General features: G+C 36.6%; 1 protein-coding gene and 1 pseudogene across 3 annotated transcripts in view; both read left to right on the forward strand.

Annotated features, from left to right (window-relative positions):
* Positions 1 to 26,298, forward strand: part of NPEPPS (aminopeptidase puromycin sensitive) — a 106,076-nt gene that overhangs the window by 34,900 nt on the left and 44,878 nt on the right. For all 3 annotated transcript variants that reach the window (XM_025439715.3, XM_025439713.3, XM_025439716.3), the window contains exon 3: positions 24,660 to 24,737. In XM_025439715.3, the coding sequence (XP_025295500.1) occupies positions 24,660 to 24,737 (78 nt within the window). The remainder of the gene's footprint in view (positions 1 to 24,659; positions 24,738 to 26,298) is intronic.
* On the forward strand, positions 14,117 to 17,343 carry LOC112655287 (ubiquitin-conjugating enzyme E2 variant 1-like; annotated as a pseudogene).

A 26,298-nucleotide genomic window follows, 5' to 3' on the forward strand; every position in this document is an offset into this window, starting at 1 on the left:
AGTAGGTGTTCAGTAAATATTTATTTAGTAAAATAAAGTAAAAATCTAAAGAGATGGGGTTAGTCTCTCCTATTTGTAAAGCCTGAATTTCTCATATGCTCATCCTGTTGACTTTTATGGATAACAAACAAAATTGTATTATGTTGGGATTATTTTGTCATTAACTTTAATTTGTATTTTATTCCCTGTGAGGGATATAATCAAGATATTTACTAATTGTAAAGATTCTGTGCAGTGTTTTAAGCATTAAGAAAATGAAGAGCATAAAAATTACAAATTACGTAATTTTTAGATTAAATGGAAAAGAAAAACAGATTCCATGATATAATATTGTATTGTGCCAGATTCCCCCCTCAGTTTTAGTGAGGTATAATTAACGAATAAAAATTATGTACTTGAGATAAACAATTTGATGTTTTACTATACATATACATTGTGAAATAATCATCATAACAAGCTAATTAGCATATCTGTCACCTCACATAGTTAATTTTCTTTATTTTTCTATTTTTTGTGGTGAGAACACCTTAAGATTTATTTTCTTAGCAAATTTCAAATATACAATACAGTATTGTTAACTATAGTCACATTGCTATGTATTAGATCTCCAAAAGTAATCATCTTGCATAAGTGAAACTTTGTACCCTTTGACTAATGTCTCCTCATTTCCCCCATCCCCCTAGCTCTTGGCATCCACCATTCTGTGAGTGGTTATTGTACTTGGGTTATTTTAGATTCCATGTACAAGTGATAATCGTGCAGTACTTGTCTTTCTGTGTCTGGGTTATTTCACTTAGCATAATGTCTTCCAGGTTCATCCATGTTGTCACAAATGGCAGGATTTCCTTTTTTAAGGCTGCATAATATTCTGTTATGTATACACAGATTCATTCACACCCCTATATTTTCTTTATCTGTTTATCCAGTGGCAGATACTTATGGTTTCCATGTCTTAGCTATTTTAAATAATGCTGCAATGAACGTGGGAGATACTAATTTTATTTCCTTTGTGTAAATATCTGGAGATGGGATTGCTGGGTCCTAAAATAGTGCTATTTTTAATTTTTTGAAGAACCTTCATAACTGTTTTCCTTAATGGCTGTACCAGTTACATTCCTACCAGCATTATACAATCCTTGCCACCCTGTTTATTATCTTCTTTTTGATAATATATATGCTCTTCTTAAATGCAAAGTTGGTAGAGTTATTCTCCAAATCAGTACTTCTTAACTTTCTTCCCAAGACATTCATAGAAAATTATGTTTTCTTGGTACATTGGAAAGAAGAGCCTCACAGGGGAAGGTGACAGAAGTATCTCATTGTTCAAGTGCTATCTTGCTGACCCAAAGGCCAAGGAAACAGTATCTTGGCAGACCTGTAATTCATGTTTGGAGATGCCAGAGAACACTGGGAAAATTCTGCTGTAAATAGTTTTGACATATTAGCGTTACAAAGGATTTTAGCTACCACATCTCTTATAACAAAATATCATTTTGCTTTTTGCTTATTTATTTTTACATATATATTTTTATATAAATAATAACTTTATACGTTTATTATATTTATTTATATATGGCTGACCCTTGAACAATGTAGGGGTTGGAGCACAGACCTCCTGTGTAGTTAAAAGTCCATATATATATATAAAAAAAAGTCTGTATATAACTTGACTTCTCCAAAAGTTAACTATTAGTAGCTTACTGTTTGGTGGAAGCATTACTGATAACATGAAGAGTTAACTAACACATATTTTGTGCATTATATGTATTACATACTATATTTCTGCAATACAGTAATCTAGAGAAAAGAAAATGTTATTAAAAAAACCATGAACTGGAATGTCTGGGTGGCTCAGTGAGTTAAGAATCTGCCTTCAGCTCTGGTCATGATCCCAGGGTCCTGGGAGCGAGCCCCACGTCAGGCTCCCTGCTTAGTGAGAAGCCTGCTTCTCCCACTCCCTCTGCTTTGCTCTCTCTCTGTCAAATAAATAAAATAAATCTTAAAAAAAAAAAAAAAAAAAGAGGGAAAACCGTAAGGTAAGAATGCAATCTGGCACAGCCACTATGGAAAATAGTATGGAGGTTCTGGGAACCCTGGGTGGCGCAGCGGTTTAGCGCCTGACTTTGGCCCAGGACACGATCCTGGAGACCCGGGATCAAATCCCACGTCAGGCTCCTGGTGCGTGGAGCTTGCTTCTCCCTCTGCCTGTGTCTCTGCCTCTCTCTCTCTCTGTGTGACTATCATAAATAAATAAAAAAAAATAGTATGGAGGTTCCTCAAAAAATTAAAAATAGGGACACCTGTATGGCTCAGTCAGTTAAGTGTCTGCCTTTGGCTCAGGTCGTGATCCCAGGGTCCTGGGATGAAGCCCCATATCAGGCTCCTTACTCAACAGGGGACCTGCTTCTCCTTCTCCCTCTGCTTGCTACTCCCCCTGCTTATGCTCCCTCCCTCTCTCTCTGTCAAATAAATAAATAAAATCTTAAAAAAATAAAAAATTTAAAAATAGAAATAAATCTTTCTTAAAAATTAAAAATGGAGGGATACCTGGGTGGCTCAGTCAGTTAAGCATCTAACTCTTGATTTTGGCTCAGGTCATGATCTCAGGGGGATGAAGCCCTGTGTTAGGCTCCATGGTCAGCAGAGATCCTGCTTGAGATTCTCTCCCTCTTCTCCCTCTGCTTTTCCCCCTGCTTGCATGCTCTCTCTAAAATAAATCTTTTCAGAAATTGAAAGTAGAATTACCATATGATCCCATAATTCCACCACTAGGTATTTACCTAAACTAATTCAAAAGGATATACACATCCTTACATTTATTGCAGCATTATTTACAATTGCCAAATTGTGGAAGCAGTGCAAGTGTCCATCAATAGATGAGTGGATAAAGAAGATGTAGTATGTATCTATAGTGGAAAATTACTCAGGCATAAAAAAAAAAGAATGAAATCTTGCCCTTTGCAACATGGATGGAGCTAGAGAGTATAATGCTAAGCAAAATAAGTCAGTGAGATAAAGACAAATACCATATGATTTTATTCCTATGTAGAACTAAAGAAACAAAATGAATGAAAAAAAAAGGAGGGGGGAGACAAACCAAGAAACAGAGTCTTAACTATAGAGAACAAACATGATTCCCAGAGGGGAGGTGGATGCGGGAATGGGTGAAATAGGTAGAGGGGATTAAGAATACACTTAACAGGGATCCCTGGGTGGCACAGCGGTTTAGCGCCTGCCTTTGGCAGGGGGCACGATCCTGGAGACCCGGGATCGAATCCCACGTCGGGCTCCTGGTGCATGGAGCCTGCTTCTCCCTCTGCCTGTGTCTCTGCCTCTCTCTCTCTCTCTCTCTCTGTGACTATCATAAATAATTAATTAATTAGTTAATTAATTAATTAAAAAAAAGAATACACTTAACTTGATGAGCACTGAGAAATGTATAGAATTGCTGAATCACTATATTATACACCTGAAACTAATGAACACTCTGTGTTAACTGTAGTGGAATTAAAATAAAATTTAAAAAGTTAAAAATAAATTTAAAAAAGAAAACCATAAGAAAGAGAAAATACATTTAGAGTACTGTATTGTATTTATTAAAAAAAAAATCCATGTAGAAATCAACCTGCTCAGATCAAACCTATGTTGTTCAGGGTCAACTGCATATTTTATTTATTTGTATCTTCTCTTTTTTACTCATTTGATCCCCAGATCATTGTCAATTTTATTAGTCTTTTCAAAGAACCAACTTTTGATGTTAAATCCTCAGTTGAATGTTTATTTTCTATTTCTTTTAAAGATTTTATTTATTCATGAAAGGTACAGAGAGAGAAGCAAAGACATAGACAGAGGGAGAACCAGGCTCCTCACAAGGAGCCCAATGTGGGACTTGATCCCTGGATTCTGGAATCATGACTTGAGCTGAAGACAGATGCTCAACCACTGAGCCACCCAGGCATCCCTATAGTTTGTTTATTTAAAACTATAAAATTTTGGGACGCCTAGGTGGCTCAATGGTTAAGTGCCTTCGGCTCAGGGCATGATCCTGGAGTCTCCGGATTGAGTCCCCACATTGGGCTCCCTGCATGGAGCCTGCTTTTCCCTCTGCCTGTGTCTCTGCCTCTCTCTCTGTCTGTCTCATGAATAAACAAATAAAATCTTTAAAAAAAATAAATAAGCGAAACTATAAATCTGCAGAAAACAAATCACTTTTAGCTACAGCTCACACTTTTTCTGGCTTGTTTAGGGGAAAATTATATAGGCAGCAGCTGTGACTGCTGCTACTACAGCCCCTTGCCGCCTCATCTTTTTTTCTTTCCTTTCATTAATACAGTTTTATGAGATTTATGTAATATTTGACATGTTATATATATATATTAAAATGTATAATTTGGTACTTTTTGACCTATGAATACAACCAAGGTAATGAACATATCCATCACCCCCACAATGTTTCCTCATGCCCCTTTGGGATCTAGTCTTCCCCTTCTCCCCCCATCTCCAGGCAACTGCTGATCTGCTGCCACATTTTTTGATATATAATATCTTTATTAATCAGTCTAAAATATTTTCTGATTTCTGATCCAGGGGATATTCAGATGTATCTGGAGCTCTTCTAGTTTAAAGATTTTATTTATTTTATTTAAGAGAGAGTGCAAACAGGGGGAGGGGCAAAGGGAAAAGGGGAGAGAGGAATCTCAAGTAGACTCCATGCTGAGTGCAGAGCTTGATGTGGGTCTTGATCTCACAACCCTGAAATCATGACCTGACTGGAAGTCAAGAGTTGGACACTTAACTGACTGAGCCACCCAGGCACCCCAGCTGTTGCGTTTTATTAAAATAATAGAACCATGAAGTTTGCTGCATCAGTTGACTTCTTTTCATGAATACTTTTCTTTGTAGCTTGTGGTACTGTTTGATAGCATTTTACCCACAGTAGAACTTCTTTCAAAATTGGAGTCCTCTCAAATCCTGTTGCTTTATCAGTGGAGTTTTATGTAATATTCTCAATCTTTGTTGTCATTTCAACAGTCTTCAAAGTCTTCACCAGGAGTAGATTCCAACTTAAGAAACAACTTTCTTTGCTTATCCCTAAGAAGCAACTGTTCACGAACAATTGCTTCATGAGACTGTAGTAGTTTATTCATATCTTAAGGCTCCACTTTTAGTTCTTTTGCTATTTCTATTACATCTGCATTCAGAACATATACAGCATGTATTAAGTTGGTAGTCTTACTTAGTCACAGTTCATGGTACCCCAAAACAATTACCATAATAACATCAGAGATCAGTGTAACAAATATAATGATAATGAAAAAGTTTGAAATATTTTGGGAATTATCAAAATGTGACATAGAAAACACCAAGTGAGCACATGCTTTTGGGGAAGAATGGTGCCAGTAGACTTGTTTGACACATGGTTGCCACAAACCTTCAATTTGTAAAGAAAACACATTATCTATGAAGCACAATAAAATGAGGTATGCCTGTATATGATTTCAGTCCTTTGGAATTAATTAATTAATTAATTTTAAAATATTTATTTATTCATGAGAGACCCAGAGAGAGGCAGACACAAAGGCAGAAGGATAAGCAGACTCCCCTGGGGGGAAGCCTGATGTGGGACTCGATCCCAGGACCCAGGGATCAGGACCTGAGCCAAAGGCAGATGCTCAACTAGTGAGCTGCCCAGGCATCCCATGTCCTTTGGAATTTAAGGCTTGCTTTTGCTTTATGGCCCAAGATTTGGTCATTTTAAAAATGCTTGTATGTGCTTTTATAATTTGTTGGATGTGATGTTTTATATACGTCTTACTAAATCAAGTTTGTTAATTTTGTTTACATCTTCATTTTTACTAACTTTTCCCTGCTTATTTTATGAATTATTGGCTAGTGTTTGCATGTCACATTTTTCTCATTCTTTACCTTTTAACCTTTTTGAATTATTATGTTTTAGGTATATCTCCTATAAACAGCTCATTGTACTTTTTTTAAACTTAATAGTTCCAATCTGAAAATCGTTGTCTTCTAAATAAAGCATCTAATCCATTTAAATTTAATGTAATTGCTGTTGCCTTCTAATCTACCATATTTTATGTGCTTTCTTATATTCTTTTAATTAGAAAGAATTTTTGTTTTATTTTTATTTCTTTCAGAGAGGAGGAGGGGCGGGGGGGGGGAGACAGAGAGAGAGAGAATCTTAAGCAGACTCAGCACCCAGTGCAGAGCCTGATGCAAGGCTTAATGTCACAACTCTAAGATCATGACCTGAACCAAAATCAAGAGTTCAGTGTGTAACCAGCTGAGCTACCAAGGCACTCCTAACTAGAAGTGTTTTAATCAATTTTTTGTTTTCTTTTTTTTTAGAGGTATGTTAGTACCCCAGGAATTATAATAGCCATCTCTGACTTAAAAAAATCCAGTGCTAATTGATCATTTTACCCTTCTTCTGGATATTATAAAGATCTTAGGAGCACTTAATCGCCATCCGACTTACATGCTCTTGTGGTATAGTTTAATTTTCTTCTATATATTTTTCATTTTTATTTTTTATTTCCTTTTATTTTTACTTTTTTGATATTTTATTTATTTGAGAGAGAGATAGGGCATGAATGGGGGGAAGGGCAGAGGGTGAGCAAGAAGGAGAAGCAGACTTCCCACTGAGCAAGGAGCCCAACTTGGGTCTCAATTCCAGGACCCTGGGATCATGACCTGAGCTGAAGGCAGATGCTTAACTGACTGAGCCACCCAGGCACCCCTATTTTTTTTTTTACTTCTATGTCATAAGACATTATTATTGTGTTGTATAATTTTTATTTAGCTTTACCCAGATATTTGCTATTTTTGTTCATTATTCTAACAATGCTAAAATCATTCTTTTTGAAGAATACTCTGTATCCTGTTTAGTAGGTGTCTTTTGACAGCAGTCTCTGTTTTTGTTTCTTTGAGCTTATCTTTATTTTTTAGCCTTCATTTTAAATTTCAACTTTATTGAAGTATCATTCACATACAATAGTATGTATTAATTTTTAGTATCCATCTTGCATTTCAGTGAGTTTTGACATATGTGCATACCAGTGTTATAACATCTGTTTTTTTCATATTTTAAGTACAGTCTATTCCCCAATATGGGACTCAAACTCATAACCCAAAATCAAAAGAGTCTCACGCTATACAAACTTAGCCAGCCAAGTGCTCCATAACATTCATTTTTGAAGATTATTTTTCCTTGCTATAAAATTCTAGACTGGTAATTATTTTCTTTCAGTAAGTTGGCAATTTTATTCCACCATCATCTTCCTTCCATTGTTACCCTTACAGAGTCAGCCCTAGGTTATTATTTCTTTAGCAACAGTCCTTCCCTCACTTTCTGAGCTCCTGGTTTCATGTTCTCCCTGTAATTCCTCCAGAATGGTGTGTTTTCTTTACCACTGCAAAACTTTTTTTTTTTTTTTGCAAAACTATTTTGATTCCAGGTAGCAGGTGACTATTGCAAGCCTTTGTTGAAATTTGAGTTCTTTTTTATTGCACCATGAGCTCCTATCTAAAACTATGATAGGTAGGTTGCCATCTAAATAAATGAAACAAAACAAAATTTCATCACTTATTTCATGTAGTATTGAACAACACAGGCATTTGTGGGTTGTCTGGAGTTATGTGGGCTAGATTGCCTGTTATATACAGCTGTGGCTTAGAGGAAATGACATTCTGAGTTCTAAATAGGCCTTTTTTCTTTAAGAATTTTATTTAAATTCCAGTTAGTTAACATACAGTTTAATATTAGTTTCAAGTGTAAAATTTAGTGATTCAACACATACATACAACACCTGGTGCTCTTCAGAATTTCCAGCACCTATTTAACCCATATCCCCATCCAGCTGCCCTCTGGTAACCATCAGTTTGTTCTCTATAGTTATTAAGAGTCTGTTTCTTTGTTTTCCTCTCTTTTTCCCCCCCCCCATATTTGTTTTGTTTCTTAAATTCCACATATGAGTATTTGTCTTTCTCTGATTGACTTATATCACTTAGCATAGTACTCTCTAGCTTCATCTAGGAAATAGCAAGATTTCATTCTTTTTTATGGCTAATATTCCAATGTGTATTTATGTATGTGTGTATATATGTGTGTACATATACACATGTATACACACGCACATGTGTATATGTGTATATATATGTACATATGTGCATACATACACATGTACACGTGTGTGTACATATACATACACTACATCTTCTTTATCCATTCATCAGTTGATGGACTTTGGGGCTCTTTCCATAATTTGACTATTGTTGATAATGCTGCTTATAAACATCAAGGTACATGTATCCCTTCAAATTAGTATTTTTATTACCTTTGGGTAAATAATGCTTAGCAGTGCAATTGCTGAGAGGTAGGGTAGTTCTATTTTTAACTTTTTGAAGAACCTCTGTACTGTTATCTAGTGGGGCTGTACCAGTTTGCATTCCCACCTATGTTCTGAGTGGGTTCCCCGTTCTCCACATCCTTGTCAACACCTGTTGTTTCTTGTGCTGTTAATTTTATCTATTCTGATTCGTGTAAGGTGATGTCTCATTGTAGTTTTGATTTGTATTTCTTTGATGATGAGTGATGTTGAGCATCTTTTCATTTGTCTGTTGGCCATCTGTGTGTCTTCTTTGGAAGAATGTCTCCAAATGGACCATTTGCAAAAGAACTTTTGAAGTACAATTGAATTAGAACTTGTGTTATTAGAATTTTTAGAAGTTGTGTATTTGTATCTCAGTATAATACCAGAGCAGAATCTATTAGAAGCTTGTGTAAATGATGTAGGCTATAACAACTTAGGCTGACTTTATATATTTTTTTCCTATTTCAATCTTTTTAAAAATGTAGACTTCTGAGTATACTTTTTTTAAAAAGTGGCCTTTCTCTGTACTTCCGTTCCTGTGACTAAATTTCATATGCTTAAACATAAAAAGGGAAAAAGATTTCATGTCTCAATTAATGGTTTACCTTTCAGTGCATGATTATGATACTCAAATATTAATATAGGAAGATTTTTTTTGATGGAGAAAGAGACAGCACATAATTGCCTGGATGACTTAGTCAGTTGTGTTGGATTCTTGATTTCTGCTCATATCATGATATCAGGGTCATGAGATTGAGTCTTATGTTGGGCTGTGCACTGAGTATTGAGCTTGCTTAAGAGTCTCTCTTCTTCTCTCTTTGCTCCTCCCCCATGTTCTGTCTCTTTCTCTCCCTCAAAAAAAAGTTAAATGGAGAGAGGAAGAATGTAACATTTGATGAAAAAACTATACTTTGCTTATTTTGGAATTTGTTACAAATCAGCACATAAAAAGCTTCCTCATTTTTCATGATTAGTCAGTATTGCATGGAATTAATTTATCATAATGCATTAAACCAATCCACTACTGGTAGATATTTAAGTGGAATGCTACAGTGAATAGTACTGTATATGTCTCACATCATTTTTCATATATGAGAAGGTATATGGGATGAATTCCTGGGAGTTGAATTGTTGGGTCACAAGGTGTGTATATTTGTAATTTTGATTGATACTATCAAATTGCACTTTATAGAGCCTGTACCAATCCCCACAATCTTGTTAAACACCCTATTCAGTACCATATCATCTCAAATTTTTTTAAAAAAGATTTTGTTTATTTGAAAGAACAAGAAAGAGAGCTAGTGTGAGAGAGCACAAGCAGGGGGAGCGGGGAGAGTGAGAGGGAGAAGGAGGCTCCCTGTTCAGCAGGGAGCCCAGTGCAGGGCTAGATCCCAGAACAGCAGGATCATGAGCCTAAGGCAGATGGTGTACTGACTGAGCCATTGAGGCACCCCTCATCTCAAATTTTTATGTTTGCTAATCTGATAGGTTAAAAAATGGTAATCTTTTAATACCTTTAGTTTGTATTTCTTTATGTTACAAAATTAAGAATCTGTGTATTTTAAAAACCATTTGGGGGTGGTGGAAGGGAAGGAGGGTGGGGGGTGGGGGTAAATGGGTGACGGGCACTGAGGGGGGCACTTGACGGGATGAGCACTGGGTGTTATTCTGTATGTTGGTAAATTGAACACCAATAAAAAATAAATTTATTTAAAAAATATGTGTATTTGAGTTTTCTGTAATGTGCCTGGTCGTGTCATTGCCCATTTTTAATTGGATGCTGCCCTTTTTTACTGATTTTTAAAAAAAAAAAATCAGATCTAGGGGCAGCTGAGTGGCTCCATCAGTTAAGCATCTGACTCTTAATTTTGACTTAGGTCATGATCTCAGGGTTATGAGATTGAGCCCAGCGTCTGGCTCCTCAGTGGGCTGGGCATGGAGCCTACTTAAGATTCTATCTTAAAAAAAAAAAAAAAAAGATTCTATCTCTCCCTCTTCCTCTGCCCCTGCCCTACACCCTACCTCCCACCCATGCTCACGCATTCTATCTCAAAAAAAAAAAAAAAAAAAAAAACAAACCCAAAAAACCCAGATAGACAAGTCTATATGTCAGGGAAAGTAATCCTTTTTCTGTCAAATGCATTTCACCATTTCCCCCCCAATTTGTAATACGTCTTTGATTTTATTTATGGCCATTTTTATATTGCTAAGGTCTTTCTGCATTAAATTTATTTCTTATATGACTTCTAGATTTTAAGGTATGTTTAGAAAGGTTTGTCCCAAGCAGAGATTACTTTTAAAAATCAGTATTTTGGGATGCCTGGGTGGCTCAGTGGTTGGGCATTTGCCTTCAGCTCAGGGCGTGATCCTAGGTCTGGGGATCAAGTCCCGCTTTGGGCTCCGTGCAAGGAGTCTGCTTCTCCCTCTGCCTATGTCTCTGCCTCTCTCTGTGTGTCTCTCATTAATAAATAAATAAAATCTTAAAAAAATTTTTAAAAATAAAAATCAGTATTTATAGTTCTGGTATTTAAACATGAATCTTTGTTCCACCTGCAATTTATTTTCATAATAGATAAGTGTCCAAATTAAATTTTTGCCACAACACCATTTATGGAATAATCTCTCTTTCCCCTCACATTTAAAATGCCATCTTTGTCATATACTAAATCATATAAATTTAATTATCCTTACTTTTTGAATGTTTTATATTCCTGAGTGTAGTTCCATACTCACAATTATTGTAACTTTGTAATATGTTTTAATATCTGTAAAGCAAGCCCTCTCATTACACTTTTTTCAGAATTCATTGAGTTTTTTACTTATTTTTACATATGAATATCAGCATCAGACTATCCAATTAAAAAAAGAAAAACTCCTGTTGGTATTTTTATTGGGATCATATGATGTGTAACTTAACAACAATTAACATTAAGATTTACCCTTAAGAGTATTATTTACCTTTAGATATTTATCTTTTGTGTTGTTGAGTACTTTTTAAAATTATCTTCATTCTTTAAAATAAAGGAGGGGCACCTGGGTCGCTCAGTCAGTTTAGCATCTGCCTTCCACTAGGGTCATGATCTCAGGGTTCTGGGATTGAGCCCCACATCAGGCTCCCTGCTCAACGGGGAGTCTGCTCCTTCTCCCTCTGTCCCTCTCCCTGCCTGTGCTCTCTCTTTCACTCGCTCTCTCAAATAAATAAATAAAATCTTTAAAAGAAAATAAAATTATCTTCATAAAGATTTTACATATATCTTATGAGATGTATTTCTAGGTGTTTTATACTTGTTGCTGTTACAGGTGAGGTCTTCCATTATATCTTCTAGTTATGAGATGTGCAAGGCTCTTGGTTTCTCCATATTAATTTTTTTTTTTAATGTAAACTTTATGCCTAGTATGGGCCTTGAACTCACAACTCTGAGATCAAGAGTCACATGCTCTACCAAGTGAGTCAGCCAGGCACCCTTTTTCTATGTTAATTTTGTATCTTGTTAACCTTAATGAATTTTATTATCATTTCTAGTAGTTTTTCAGTTGATTCTCTTGGATTTTCCTGAAATGCAGTCTCATTACTTGCAAGCCTTGAGCTTTTATGTATGCTTAGTAAGTTTTTATTAAGAGTGGCTGATGAACTTATACCATGTTTTCAGCATTTATGAACTATTCTTTTCTCTTAACAGTTTTTAATGAATTGGTTTAGTTGTTTTTAAAACCACTGTAAGGGGGATCCCTGGGTGGCGCAGTGGTTTGGCGCCTGCCTTTGGCCCAGGGCGCGATCCTGGAGACCCGGGATCGAATCCCACATCAGGCTCCCGGTGCATGGAGCCTGCTTCTCCCTCTGCCTGTGTCTCTGCCTCTCTCTCTCTCTCTCTCTCTCTGTGACTATCATAAATTAAAAAAAAAAAAAAAATTAAAAAAAAAAAAAAAAAAAAGAGAAGTAAAACCACTGTAAGAGGGCAGCCCGGGTGGCTCAGCGGTTTAGCACCGCCTTCAGCCCAGGGCCTGATCCTGGAGTCCCGTGTTGGGCTCCCTGCATGGAGCCTGCTTCTCCCTCTGCCTGTGTCTGTGTCTCTCATGAATGAATGAGTGGAGTCTTTAAAAAAATAAATAAATAAAAATAAAAAATAAATAAAATAAAACCACTATAAGAAATGTTTTGAAGTTAAGATAGATGGTACTCACTTTATTTATTTATTTATTTATTTATTTATTTATTTATTTATTTATGACTCACTTGTTTTTAGTATGACTTTCTTTTTTTTTTTAATATTTTTTAACCTTTATTGTGAAAAACACCGTGTACCTCAAAAAGTGCTGATAGCAATTGTACAGTTTAGTGTTATAATACTGTAGTGTTATAATACTGAAGACCTCATACCATGCCCCTTCTCATTTCATCCCATCTTTCCCTTTTAGGTAATGATTTTTTTTATTATTATTTATTTATTTATTTATTTTAAAGATTTATTTATTTATTCATAGAGATGCAGAGAGAGAGAGAGAGAGAGAGAGAGAGAGAGGCAGAGACACGGGCAGAGGGAGAAGCAGGCCCCATGCAGAGAGCCTGACTTGGGACTCCATCCAGGGTCTCCAGGATCATGCCCTGGGCTGCAGGCGGTGCTAAACCGCTGCGCCACCAGGGCTGCCTTGATTTTTTTTTATTTTATGTTATAGTGTAACAATGTAAGTGCACATTCATGAGTAATATAGCTTAATTTGTGTTTTGTTTTTTTGTAGGTTATATAAATGGAATTGCACAATAAAATGCTGTTTGGCTTCTTTTCCTCAGTACTGTTTTTAGATTCACCCATGTTATTTTGTGTAGCTGGAGTTTATTCTTTTTTTGTTACTACCCTGTATTCCATTATAGAAATATGCCAAAATGTATTTATCCAATCTCCCATTGGTGGACATTGATGGACTTCTGAATTGTTTCAGTTTGGTGTTATTTGTTTCTGTTTTGGGCTGTTGGGAACAGTGCTGCTACATACTTTTTTAATGTTCAGCTGGGTACATATAAGCATACTTTTCCATGAAGTATATGCCTAGGTGTATTGTGTTTTAGGGTACATAAGTATTTCAGGGCATAGCAGTTACACTACTGCCAAGCAATTCCAGCTGCTCAACATTCTAATTAAGACTTGGTGTTTTAGACTTCTTGCTGTTAGCTAATCTGATAGGTACGTACTGGTATCTGATTGAGGCTTTAATTTTCACTACCTGATTTTAATGAGGTTGGTTACCTTTTTATATGTATATTGCACGTGCACATTTCCTCTATTGTATCAGAATTTTTTGCTTATTTTTGTTTTGGGTCCTATGTCATTTTCCTATGATTTAAAGGAATTCCTTTTATGTTCTCATTTACAAGTTCTTTGCCACTTGTGTATTACGGATGTCTTCTGCATCTTCTCTTCCTTAATGCTACCTCTTAATGTACAAAAGTTCTTATTTCTCATGAAGTCTAATTTATCATTTTTTCTTCATGTTTATTGTTTTTTTTGTCTTAAAACTTTCTATTCCAACATCATGAAGATATCATCTATATTATCTTTGAAAAGCTTTGTTTTGACTTTTATAATCTACTTCTGAGGTATGGTGTGAATCCAGGTCCAGCTTGGTTTTTATCCCCTAAAGGAAATTCTGCTGTCCCAGTACCACTTATTAGAACATTATCCCTTCCCCACTGTTCTGTCATTCTCTAATTGGTAGTTCATGTAATAGTAATGATACTTCTAGTATCTGTTGATGAAGATTTTAGTGAACTTTCTATGAGGTTAGTATTACATTAAAATAGATTTGATTTTTTAATTAAGTCTTTAATTCCAACATACTTAACATACAGTGTTCTATTAGTTTCAGGTATACAATATAGTGATTCAGCAGTTCTATATATTACTCAGTGTTTATCATGAGAAGTGTACCCTTTAATCCCCATCACCCCTCACTTCCCTTCTGGTAACCATCACTTTGTTCTCTTGTTCTCTGTAGTTAAGAGTCAGTTTCTTGGTTTCTCTCTCTTTTTTTTCCCCTTGCTCACTTGTTTTGTTTCCTAAATTCCACATATGAGTGAAATTTGGTATTTGTCTTTCTCTTATTTCTCTAGCATCATCCGTGTCATTGCAAATGGCAAGATTTCATTATTTTCTTATGGCTGGATAATACCTTCTTTAGCCATTTATCATCAATGGACACTTGGGCTGCTTCCATAATTTGGCTATTTAATAATGCTCCAACAAACATAGAAGTGTATGTATCCCTTTAAGTTCGTGTTTTTGTTTTTGTTGGGTAAATACCCAGTAATGTGATTACTAGATCATTTGGTAATTCTATTTTTAACTTTTTGAGGAACCTCCATACTGTCTTCAGTAGTAGCTGTACTACTTTGCATTCCCACCAACAGTACACAAGGGTTCCCTTTTCTCTACACCCTCAACAACACTTGTTTCTTTTGTTTTTGATTTTAGCTATTCTGACCAGTATGGGGTAACATCTCATTGTACTTTTGATTTGCATTTCCTCATTTTGATGAGGGATGTTAAACATCTTTTCATGTTATCTGTTGGCCATCTGTATGTCTTCTTTGGAGAAATGTCTATTCATGTCTTCTACCCATTATTGAATTAGATTATTTGTTTTTTGGGTGTTGAGCTAAAATAGACTTGATTTTTTTGACTACTAATATTTAAAATGAAGAAAAATATGAGATACTTCAGTATGTAAATAATGTTTTATGCTCACATTGTGAATGCAAAAGATCAGAGAATCAGTGAGACCTACAGGAGGCCTGTGGTTCACAGGAAGGGAAATACTGTTTTATTTATTCTTTATTTTTTATATTGCTATATGTAGCATAGTATTGATTGAATAAAAGTTTAAATTGAGATATAGGATTGTTAGCATATACAAGTATATCAAATTTTCATTTAGGAAAAACTGAGCTAGATTTTATTAAGGAAAGCAGGAGTTACCTTATAATTACCGATTGTGTTGTTTTTTGTTTGTTTTACCAATTGTGTTATTCATTGATAATACAGATTGGCTTTAATAATAACAGAAGTTCTTTCTTGGAGGTGTGTACTTATTAAAGAACCGGTATTAGCTACATAAGATGGCAGCCACCATGGGCTCAGACAATTTATGAAAACTGAATATACAGCCTTAAAATAAAATGTAGATATAAATACCCAGAAGCACCCCCATTTGTAAAATTTGTAACAAAAATTAATATGAATGGAGTGGTGGACCTAAGAGCCATATTAGTGCTAGCAAAATATCAGCATTCACATAGCACCAGAGTTGTCTGTAAGAGCTTCGGCGCCTGATGATGTCTAAAGAAAACATGAAACTCCCTCGGCCACTGGAAGAACAGTGTTATAGCAATAGATCAGAAAGAAAAACTGCGGCCTTAAAATTCAGTTTAAGCAGTCTTCATTTTCACAATAGCAAATTTTCTAGATACATCTTGTAGACGTCAGAGTATTGAAAAGAACGCTCCTATTCAAAGGCAATTTATGTTAAGATACTGTAAATGATACTATTTTTTTTCCATTAGAAATATGTAAGTTGGGATCCCTGGGTGGCGCAACGGTTTGGCGCCTGCCTTTGACCCGGGGCGCGATCCTGGAGAACCGGGATCGAATCCCACGTCGGGCTCCCGGTGCATGGAGCCTGCTTCTCCCTCTGCCTGTGTCTCTGCCTCTCTCTCTCTCTCTCTCTCTCTCTCTCTCTCTGTGTGACTATCATAAATAAGTAAATAATAAAAAAATGTTTAAAAAAAATAGAAATATGTAAGTTGTGCTATAACAATAACAAAAAAAAAAGTATTGTATTCTTCTTGAGGCCTGTCATGGCAGAAGGGAAGAACCACAATTAACATACTAAGTGACAAACTGCAAAAGGTCAGCAGAGAGGGGTATAATTACAGTAAGTAAGGCAGATGCCTGAAGGGGCAACGGAAGCTGAAACATTTGGTGCCTGTGGACCCTGGCATTCTTTGTGGAAGGGAGTGGGAGTAATTTAAAAGAAATATACTGGATCGGGAACCCTGGGTGGCACAGCGGTTTAGCGCCTGCCTTTGGCCCGGGGCGCGATCCTGGAGACCTGGGATCGAATCCCACATCGGGCTCTCGGTTCATGGAGCCTGCTTCTCCCTCTGCCTATGTCTCTACCTCTCTCTCTCTCTCTCTCTCTCTCTGTGACTATCATGAATAAGTAAAATTAAAAAAAATATACTGGATCAAATAGTATGGTTACATAAATGTTGAATAGAAAACAAACTATAGTCTGGAAGAACGCCTGTGAGAGAGGTTCTGAAATTTTGTGGGGCCTAAATGATTGAATGATTATGAGTGCTCGCCTTCTTTTTGTTATAGTTAGAACATTTTGCACATCAAGGACCGTTACCCTTCTGGAAAGAGTGGCCAATTTTACAAATAAGATGAGCCACCTCACCTTCTGTGTTCTTTAAGGAAGAGTATTTTTTTTTAATTATGGCTAGTCCAAATCCTAGAGACCTACACAAGTGTGCCTCCTTGTCAATAAACCACACATGGAAAACTCAGAATTGGAATACATACTCATTTGATTTATTTGATAAATAGGTTTGCTGTAACAATTTGACCAGGATTTCAAAAGGAGTATCTTTATTTATTTTTTTAAAGATTTTATTTATTCATGAGAGACACACAGAGAGACAGAAACAGAGACAGAGGGGGAGGGAGAAGCAGACTCCCTACAAGGAGCTGGATTGGGACTCGATCCTAGACCTCGGGATCATACCTGAACCAAAGGCAGATGCTCAACCGCTGAGCCACTCAGGCATCCCTCAAAGTAAGTTATCTTTAGGGACGCCTTGGTGGCTCAGCGAAGCTTGTCTGCCTTTGGCTCGGGGTGTGATCCTGGGGTACCAGGATGGAGTCTCGCATCAGGTTTCCTGCATGGAGCCTGCTTCTCCCTCTGCCTATGTCTCTCTTTCTGTGTCTCTCATGAATACATAAATATAATCTTTAAAAAAAGTAATCTTTAAAAAGATTTTTTTAACATTTAAAATATTTTCCTAGGGACGTCTGGGTGGCTCAGTGGTTGAACACCTGCCCCTGGCTCAGGGCGTGATCTGCTGTCTCAGGATCAAGTCCCACATCGGGCTCCCTGCCTGGAACTTGCTTCTCCCTCTGCCTACATCTCTGCCTTTCTCTCTCTGTGTCTTTCATGAATAAATAAAATCTTAAAAAATAAAATAAAATATTTTTCCTAGTGAATATTTACAGAATGTCAAATTCAGAGGGTATACAGTAAGTGTATACAGTACAAATTAAGCGTCCTTTCTTTCCTCCGTAAAGGAGATAAAGTTACCAGTTCTATAAGTCTCCTTCCTCAGATGTTCTCTGTGTTCACAGGCATATATATATATTTACGCACGTACATGTGTATGGGTGTATGTGTGTGTGCTCACAAATGATAGCAAACTGTATACATAAGACATAGTTTTGTTTTTTTTTTACTTAGAGTTGAAATTTTACTTTTTTAAAATAAGACATTTGGGATCCCTGGGTGGCGCAGCGGTTTGGCGCCTGCCTTTGGCCCAGGGCGCGATCCTGGAGACCCAGGATCGAATCCCACGTCAGGCTCCCGGTGCATGGAGCCTGCTTCTCCCTCTGCCTGTGTCTCTGCCTCTCTCTCTCTCTCTCTCTGTGACTATCCTAAATAAATAAATAAAATATTTTAAAAAAATAAAATAAAATAAGACATTTAAAAACTCAATTTATAGATCTATCTAGTTATGAAATCTGTAGGTCTGTATTGTCTTGAATAAATTTTTATTGTCAAAGTGAATGTTTCTAGTAGTTTTGAGTATAAGATTTTTCTTGTCACAAATTTATATATACTTTGGTTACATTCAAGTTTTGCTTCTATTTGGTATACTGCTAACATAAACATACACGCAAGCATGTGCACATGCTTATACCCAAATGTGTGTATTTATATCCATAAATTTGAAAATAGTAATTATACTTAAAAGAATTTTTTTTTCTGAAATGTAGCACTCCCTTAGTGATTTCAGCATGAGCCTTATGTATACATATATAATGGATTAGTTGCAGTTAGATTAATAAAGGATTGTATTAGATATATTATCTAGAAAGGAGTATTTATTTTTGTAATAATTATGACCAGACACTGTGCTAAGCATTTTACATAGACAATGTTGTATAATCTTCAAATGACTAAGAAATAGGTAATGATTTTATATGTGTGAAGAGAGAGGCTCAGATTGTTGAATAGCCATATATTCTCTCCTATTCTCCCACTTAAAAAATGCTTTTAGGGCAGCCCTGCTGGTGCAGTGGTTTAGCACCGCCTGCAGCCCAGGGCCTGATCCTGGAGACCCCGGATCGAGTCCCATGTCAGGCTCTCTGTATGGTGCCTGCTTCTGCCTCTGCCTGTGTCTCTGCTTCTCTCTCTCTCTCCTCTCTGTGTTTCTCATGAATAAATAAAATCTTTTTTAAAAATGCTTTTAAAACATAAATAAAAATTAAAATATTTTAAAAAGATTTATTTATTTATTTTACAGAGAGAAAGAGTGTGTGTGAATAGGGGGAGGGGCAGGAGAGAGGAAAAGAGAATCCTCAAGCAGACTCCCCGATGAACACAGAGCCTGACGTGGGGCTCAATCCCAGGACCATGAGATCATGACCACTCATATGTCATATGACACCCCCAAAATAAAAATAAAAATAAAAATAAAAATAAAAATAAAAATAAAAATATTTTTCAGGTTTTTAATTTTTTTTTATTTTTTTATTTTTTTATTTTTTTATTTATTTACTTATGATAGTCACAGAGAGAGAGAGGCAGAGACACAGGCAGAGGGAGAAGCAGGCTCCATGCATCGGGAGCCTGATATGGGGTTCGATCCCGGGTCTCCAGGATCGCGCCCTGGGCCAAAGGCAGGCGCCAAACCGCTGCGCCACCCAGGGATCCCTTTTCAGGTTTTTGATCAGAGTGCCTGGCTGGCTCAGTTGGGAGAGCATGTGACTCTTGATCTTGGGCTTGTGGGTTTGAGCCCTACATCAGATGTAGACATTATTTAAAAAAAAAAAAAAAATAGTGTTTTGATCAAGGTTAAGTTTGATCAAGTTTAATTGTAACATTTATAAATGATATAGTAAAATGTCTACTTATAATGCTTAATATACATATATGCATTCTAAATGAGGTTATGTGAAACATTTAAGAGCCAGAAACCATTGTAGCGTTGGAGGTAGAGGACAAAACCAAGAATCAACATTCCTGATACATATATTTGATTTGGAAAGATAACAATAATAAACATGTAAAGTTGTGATAAGTGCTCAGAAATCACAATAGGATGTGGAGTGAGGATTGTTCTTTAAGGTAATGAAACAGATCTCTAAAGTAGTGATTGACCTAAAATATGTAAATACATGGGAAAAGTACCTTCTAAGCCATTGTAGAACCCCTGAGGTTGGAGAATACTTGCAGACTTTGAGGAACAACAAAGGCACTGTCAGCAAAATATGTAGTTATTCTGTATCCTCGATAACATTTTTGTTTTCAGTCTTTTTAGATTATCCATTCTTGTGGGTGCATGATAGTATGTCATTGTGCTTTTAATTTGCATTTCCCTGATGACAAATGATGTTGGGCATTTTTTGTTTGATTTTTGGCCACTGATCTATTTTCCTTTGTGAAACTGTTTGAGTCTTCTGCCCATGTTTTAATAGAATTGTCTTTTTATCATAGTGTTGTAGAAGTTTTTAGGTATATTCTCTGTAAGATATTTTCTCTTGGTCTGTGGATTGCCTATTAATTTTCTTAATGTCTTTTGTTAATCACAAGTTTTAGATATTAATGAATTCTGATCAATTTTTTTCTTTTATACTTAGTATTTTTTGGTCCTAAGAAATATTTACCAACCTCAAGCAGACCTAGCTTTTCATTCTGAATATTTTGGGACTCTCTTAGAGGTTTGATCTCAAAGATTACCCTGGCTGCCATGTGAAGATAGACTATAAAGCAGCAAGAGCAGAAACAGACCAGTTAAGAGGCTACTATAATGGTATGGGAGAGAAATAATGGTGCATTGGACTGGGGTTGTAGTGATGGAGGGATTGAAAAATCTGGGATTAAAGATAGAGGCTACTGAATTTGTTCATTTGGAATGTATTATGAGAGATAGTCATGGAGGGAAGCAGGATGATTTCCATATTTCTGGTTTGAGCCACTGGATAAATAGTGGTGCCATTTACAGAATATCCAAAGCTGCAGTTGACCAAGGTTATTTCAAAGCCTAATACATGTGTCAAGTAGCATGTTATTCAATACAAAGTAATTGGAAAAGTTTTGTTTTTTTTTTTTTAAGAAATTCAAATATATGATTATGGGGTGCCTGGGTGAGCTCAGTCAGTTAAGTGTCTATAACTCTTGGTTTCAGCTCAGGTCATGATCTCCTGGTCATGGAATCAAGCCCCCAAGTTGGGTGCTGTGCTCCCTGCAGAATCTTGCTTGATCCTCTTTTTCCCTCTCTGCCCCCCTCCCTGGTCAGGTGTGCATGCGCAGACTCTCAAATAAAATATTTTTAAAAATCATATAGATGACAGCCCTCTTTTCTAAAAAAATCATATAGATGACAGCCCTCTTTTCTGGAGAGAATTTTATTTATTTATTTATTTAAAATATTTTATGGGGCAGCCCAGGTGGCTCAGCAGTTTAGTACCACCTTCAGTCCAAGGCCTGATCCTGGAGACCCCGATCGAGTCCCGTGTCAGGCTCTCTGCATGGAGCCTGCTTCTCCCTCTGCCTATGTCTCTGCCTCTCTCTCTGTCTTTCTCTCTCTCCCTCCCTCTCTCTGTCTTGTCTCTCTCTCCCTCATGAATAAATAAAATCTTAAAAAAAAATAAAATAAAATATTTTATGTATTTATTCATGAGAGACACAGGGGCAGAGACATAGGCAGAGGGAGAAGGCCCCCGATGTGGGACTCCATCCCAGGACCCCAGGATCACACCCCGATCTGAAGGCAGATACTCAACCACTGAGCCATCTGGGTGCCCCTCTAGAAGAGAATTTTAGAAGAAATTTTATTCTTTTTTGTACATGTAGTCTAATTGATATGCATATTTGAAAGCATGTGCTAGAATGGAATCTAGCAATATAATACTTGACTGTTTCTTTTTTTTCATGATAAATTTCATTTACTGTAATTTTTTTTAAAGATTTTATTTATTTATTCATGAGAAACACAGAGAGAGGCAGAGATGTAGGCAGAAGGAGAAGCAGGCTCCCTGCGAGGAACCTGATGCAGGACTCGAACCTGGGACTCTTAGGATCACACCCTGGGCCGAAGACAGGCACTCAACTGCTGAGCCACCCACGCGTCCCTTCATTGCCAATTTGAAGCCTTTTTTGTGCATTTATAAAAACAAGTTAGTTTTAATAATCCTTTTTGGAGATGGTTGTGGATCATAGACCATAAGGCTGTTTTATATCTTTGTCAGGAAGGTACATTCTTGAGCATTAAGGTGATTCTTGACTGCCCTATAGTTTAAGTATGATTCTATATGTGGGAATCAGAGAAAATCTCAAGCTTTTACAGGCAAAAGTCATTGTTTCAGTAGTGATTTCATCATTATTGTATATATGCCAAGTTCTGAGTTTCTTTTCAAATTTATAGGAGCTAATTTATGATGGTAGAAAAGATTTTGGCAATGGGAACTGAATTCTAGTCCAGCTATATGAATGTAGGCAAATCATTAACTTTATATATCTCATTTTCTTCATCTGTAAATGAGGAATAATTGATTAAAGTTCTTTTAAAATCTGAGGGGCATCTGGGTGGCTCAATTGGTTAAGTGTCTGCCTTAGGCTCAGGTCATGATCTCAGGGTCCTGGGATCAAACCTTACATCAGGCTCCCTTCTTAGCTGAGAAATCTGCTTGTCCCTCGCCTTCTGCCTTGCTCGTGCTCTCTTTCTCTCTCTCAGTCTCTCTCTTTCTCTCAAATAAATAAAATCTTTTAAAAATTCTTTTAAAATCTGAAATTATAGTTTTTTATTGGTTTTGTAAAGATTTAGCCCTATAAATACATGTTTGAACCATAATGGTATTAGAAACCTTGAAAATTTAATATTAGGGTGATTCATAAAAAGAAATTGATTGTGGGCATCTTGCCTAGCTCATAGGATGTTATTAAATCTGAATCACTGTTATGCATATCAAATTTAAGCCCATGACTAATAAAGCTACCTTTTTCTCTTTTAATAACAGTTTCATTGAGATACAATTCACATACCATACAATTCATTCACTTAAAGTGTACAATTCAGGGGCACCTGGGTGGCCCAATCAGTTAAGCATCTGCCTTCAGCTCAGGTCATGATCTCAGGATCCTGGGATCAAGCCTCAAGTTGGGTTCCCTACTCAGTGGGGAGTCTGCTTCCCCTCTGCCCCCCCCTCCCACTCATGCTGTTTCTCAAATAAATAAATAAAATCATTTTTTTAAAGAGTGTAGAACTCAGGGCACATGAGTGGCTCCGTTGGTTAGCATCTGACTCTTGGTTTCAGCTCAGGTCATGATCTCAGGGTTATGAGATCAAGTCCTGAGATGGGGTCCATGCTTAGCTTTTTGGCTACTATGAATAATGCTTCTATGAACATTTGTGTATAAGTTTCTGTGTGGACATACATTTTTATTTCTCTTGGATATACTTATATCTCCTAGATATCTATATCTATATCTATATCTATCTATCTATATATATGTATATAGGAGAGGGATTTCTGGGTCTTATGGTAAGTCTAATAATCATATGAGGAACTTCCGGGCTGTTTTCCTAAGTGGCTGCACCATTTTACATTCCTATTAGCCTCTGCGTTCCTACCAGCCAACCATGTATGAGGGTTCCAATTTCTTTACATCCTTCCTTATACTTAGTATTATCTAGCTTTTTGATTATAGTCATCCTAGTGGGTATGAGGTGGTGTTTCATTGTGGTTTGATTTGTGTTTCCCTGATGGTTAAGGATGTTGAACATCTGTTTGTGTGCTTATTACGGCTGCCTCTTTGACTGACTTCTGGGATGTGAATGTGATGTGGTTGGAAGTCGATCTGCCTTAGCTCTTTCCCTAAAGTGTCAACTGAGCATTCTGAAGTATCAAATAAGCAATGTCTTCTCACTCTTGCTAGAGAGCAAATCAAAGCCATAATTTATTTAATCCATACATCTGTTTTTTTAAAAATTTTTTTATATATATTTATGATAGTCACAGAGAGAGAGAGAGAGGCAGAGACACAGGCAGAGGGAGAAGCAGGCTCCATGCCCCGGGAGCCCGACGTGGGATTCGATCCTGTGTCTCCAGGATCGCGCCCTGGGCCAAAGGCAGGCTCTAAACTGCTGCGCCACCCAGGGATCCCAATAATGATCAATTTTATTGGAATTAAATATGACCCATATTTTAGTTGGAATTGTTACCTGTCTTTGGCTGGGGGGGCAGAACTTTCATTGATATGTCTTTAACACTGAAGTCTTGGCAGTTTTCTCTTTCAAATATTCACGAGTAAAACTGCTACAAAGAAAGTAACATCTTAGTTGCACAAAGGTGGGAATGAAGCATGTTGGGAATCTGGCAGAAAACCTTTTCATATTTATAGTAGCCCTGTTTCCCTTGTATCATAAAAATTTTCTGGGGAAAAAAAGTTTTATGAATTAATACAGGTTGTATAATTGTGTTTCAGGAGCATATTTAACCTAGGATGTGGAATAAAATAGGTTAGTTTGAAATGACACTTTTGTTAATAGGAACATAATTTTTAAAATTAAGAATATTTAATTTTAGGGGCAGCAAGCTGGCTCGGTTGGTAGAGTGTATGACTCTTGATCTCAGGGTCATGAGCTCAAGCCCCACGTTGGGCTTGGAGCCTAATTTATTTTTTTTTAATATTTTATTTATTTATATGGCAGTGAGCTAGAGAGTACAAGTGGGGACAGTGGGAGAGGAAGAAGCAGATTCCCCACTGAACAGAGAGACCCCCGACACAGGACTCAATCCCAGGACCCTGGGATCACAACCTGAGCCGAAGGAGGATGCTTAACTGACCAAGCCACCCAGGGGCCCTTGGAGCCTACTTTAAAAAAAAGAATTTAGTTTTAATAGAGATTTGGGTCTTAAAAATGTTAATTGCTGCAGTCTGGATTTTGTCTTAGTCCAGTCAGATTTGTGAAGTAATGTTTTTTAATTTCCATTCCAGAAATACATGCTACAGGATTTAACTACCAGAATGAAGATGAAAAAGTCACTTTGTCTTTTCCTAGTACTCTCCAAACAGGTAAGTCATGGCTTTTGTAAAATTCCATGATGAATAGTGACATCTTATTTCTTCCAGAGAAATTTGTCATATGCCAGTTTCTTTTTCTCGTTTTAAGCAGATTAAGTATTAAGACAAAGCTTTTTGAAAGAGGTTCATTGCAGCTTTTGGGGCACCAGGAAAAAAGAAGACCAAAACTAATAATCATTCTACCCTGGAACATAATACATTGTTTTTTACTTTTTCAGTCTCAGCTTTTTAAAAATACAGTGACCCAGTAACTCCATCTTCCAGTTATTGAGTCCACATCTCTGAGATGAATGTCCCACAGATGATTTTGATGTATAAAAATTTATGCTAGTGAGGACATGGAAGGAAAGATTTGTTGATATGATACTATTATTAGGTAGGAGCACCTGGGTGGCTCAGTTGGTTAAGTGTCCAACTCTTGATCTCAGCTCAGGTCTTGATCTCAGGTAAGTTTTCAAAGCCAGTGCTGACTCCACGCTGGGTGTGGAGCCTACTTAATAAAATAATAATAATAATATAATAATACAGATACTATTATTAGATATAAAAACACAAAGAAAAAAGACTTTCTGAGCTTAATGTAGTGTAAGAAATTATATACAAATCAATTAGTAAAGCACTAAGACTTTTATTAGTGATCAATTGAAAAGCAACAGGTGGAGTGCATTTGTCATGATGAGCACCAGGTAATGTATGGAAAGTGTTGAATCTCTATATTGTACACCTGAAACTAATAACACTTTGCATTAACTAACTGGAATTAAGAATTTTAAAAAAACAGCAACAGATAATTTGTATGAAAGAAAACGCAAATGAAGGAAACATGTGAAAAGATACTTGGCTTCCTAGTAATGAGAAATATGAAAACAGCACTTACTGGGCAGCCCCAGTGGCGCAGTGGTTTAGTGCCACCTGCAGCCCAGGGCGTGATCCTGGAGACCCTGGATTGAGTCCCATGTCAGGCCCTCTGCATAGTGCCTGCTTCTCTCTCTGCCTGTGTCTCTGCCTCTCTCTCTCTTTCTCTCTCTCTCTCTCTCTCTGTGTCTCAATAAATAAATAAAGTCTTAAAAAAAATTGAAAACAGCAATTACTAATATACCAGTTTTTGCCTGTTCTGTAAGCTAAAGTTAAAAAATGATTCTTAATGATGTGACTACCTTGATATTATTGGTGGGAATGTAAATCTATGCAATGTATTTGGAAGGCAATCTGGCAATATGTATCAAAAGCCTAAACATGTCCATGTCTTTTGACCCAGTAATTCTGGAGATAGGAATATGTCCTAAGGAAAAATCATAAATGCAGGAAATACTTTATGCCTGGAAATGTCTATTGAGACATTACTTAAGGTAGTAAAAAATTAGAGTGAATGTATTTGTCCAACACTAAGGGAGTAATTAAGCTAATTATGATATCAGTATGGTGGAAATATATATATAGTAATTAAAAGTGAGCTTTATGAGTTCTTAACACTGTGAAGTATTTATTATAATGTAAACTTGAAAAGCAGAATACAAAATTATATATACAGGGTGATGAATCATACCTCTAA

This window comes from Canis lupus, chromosome 9 (assembly GCF_003254725.2).
Source record: "Canis lupus dingo isolate Sandy chromosome 9, ASM325472v2, whole genome shotgun sequence".
Classification (NCBI taxonomy): Eukaryota; Metazoa; Chordata; class Mammalia; order Carnivora; family Canidae; genus Canis; species Canis lupus.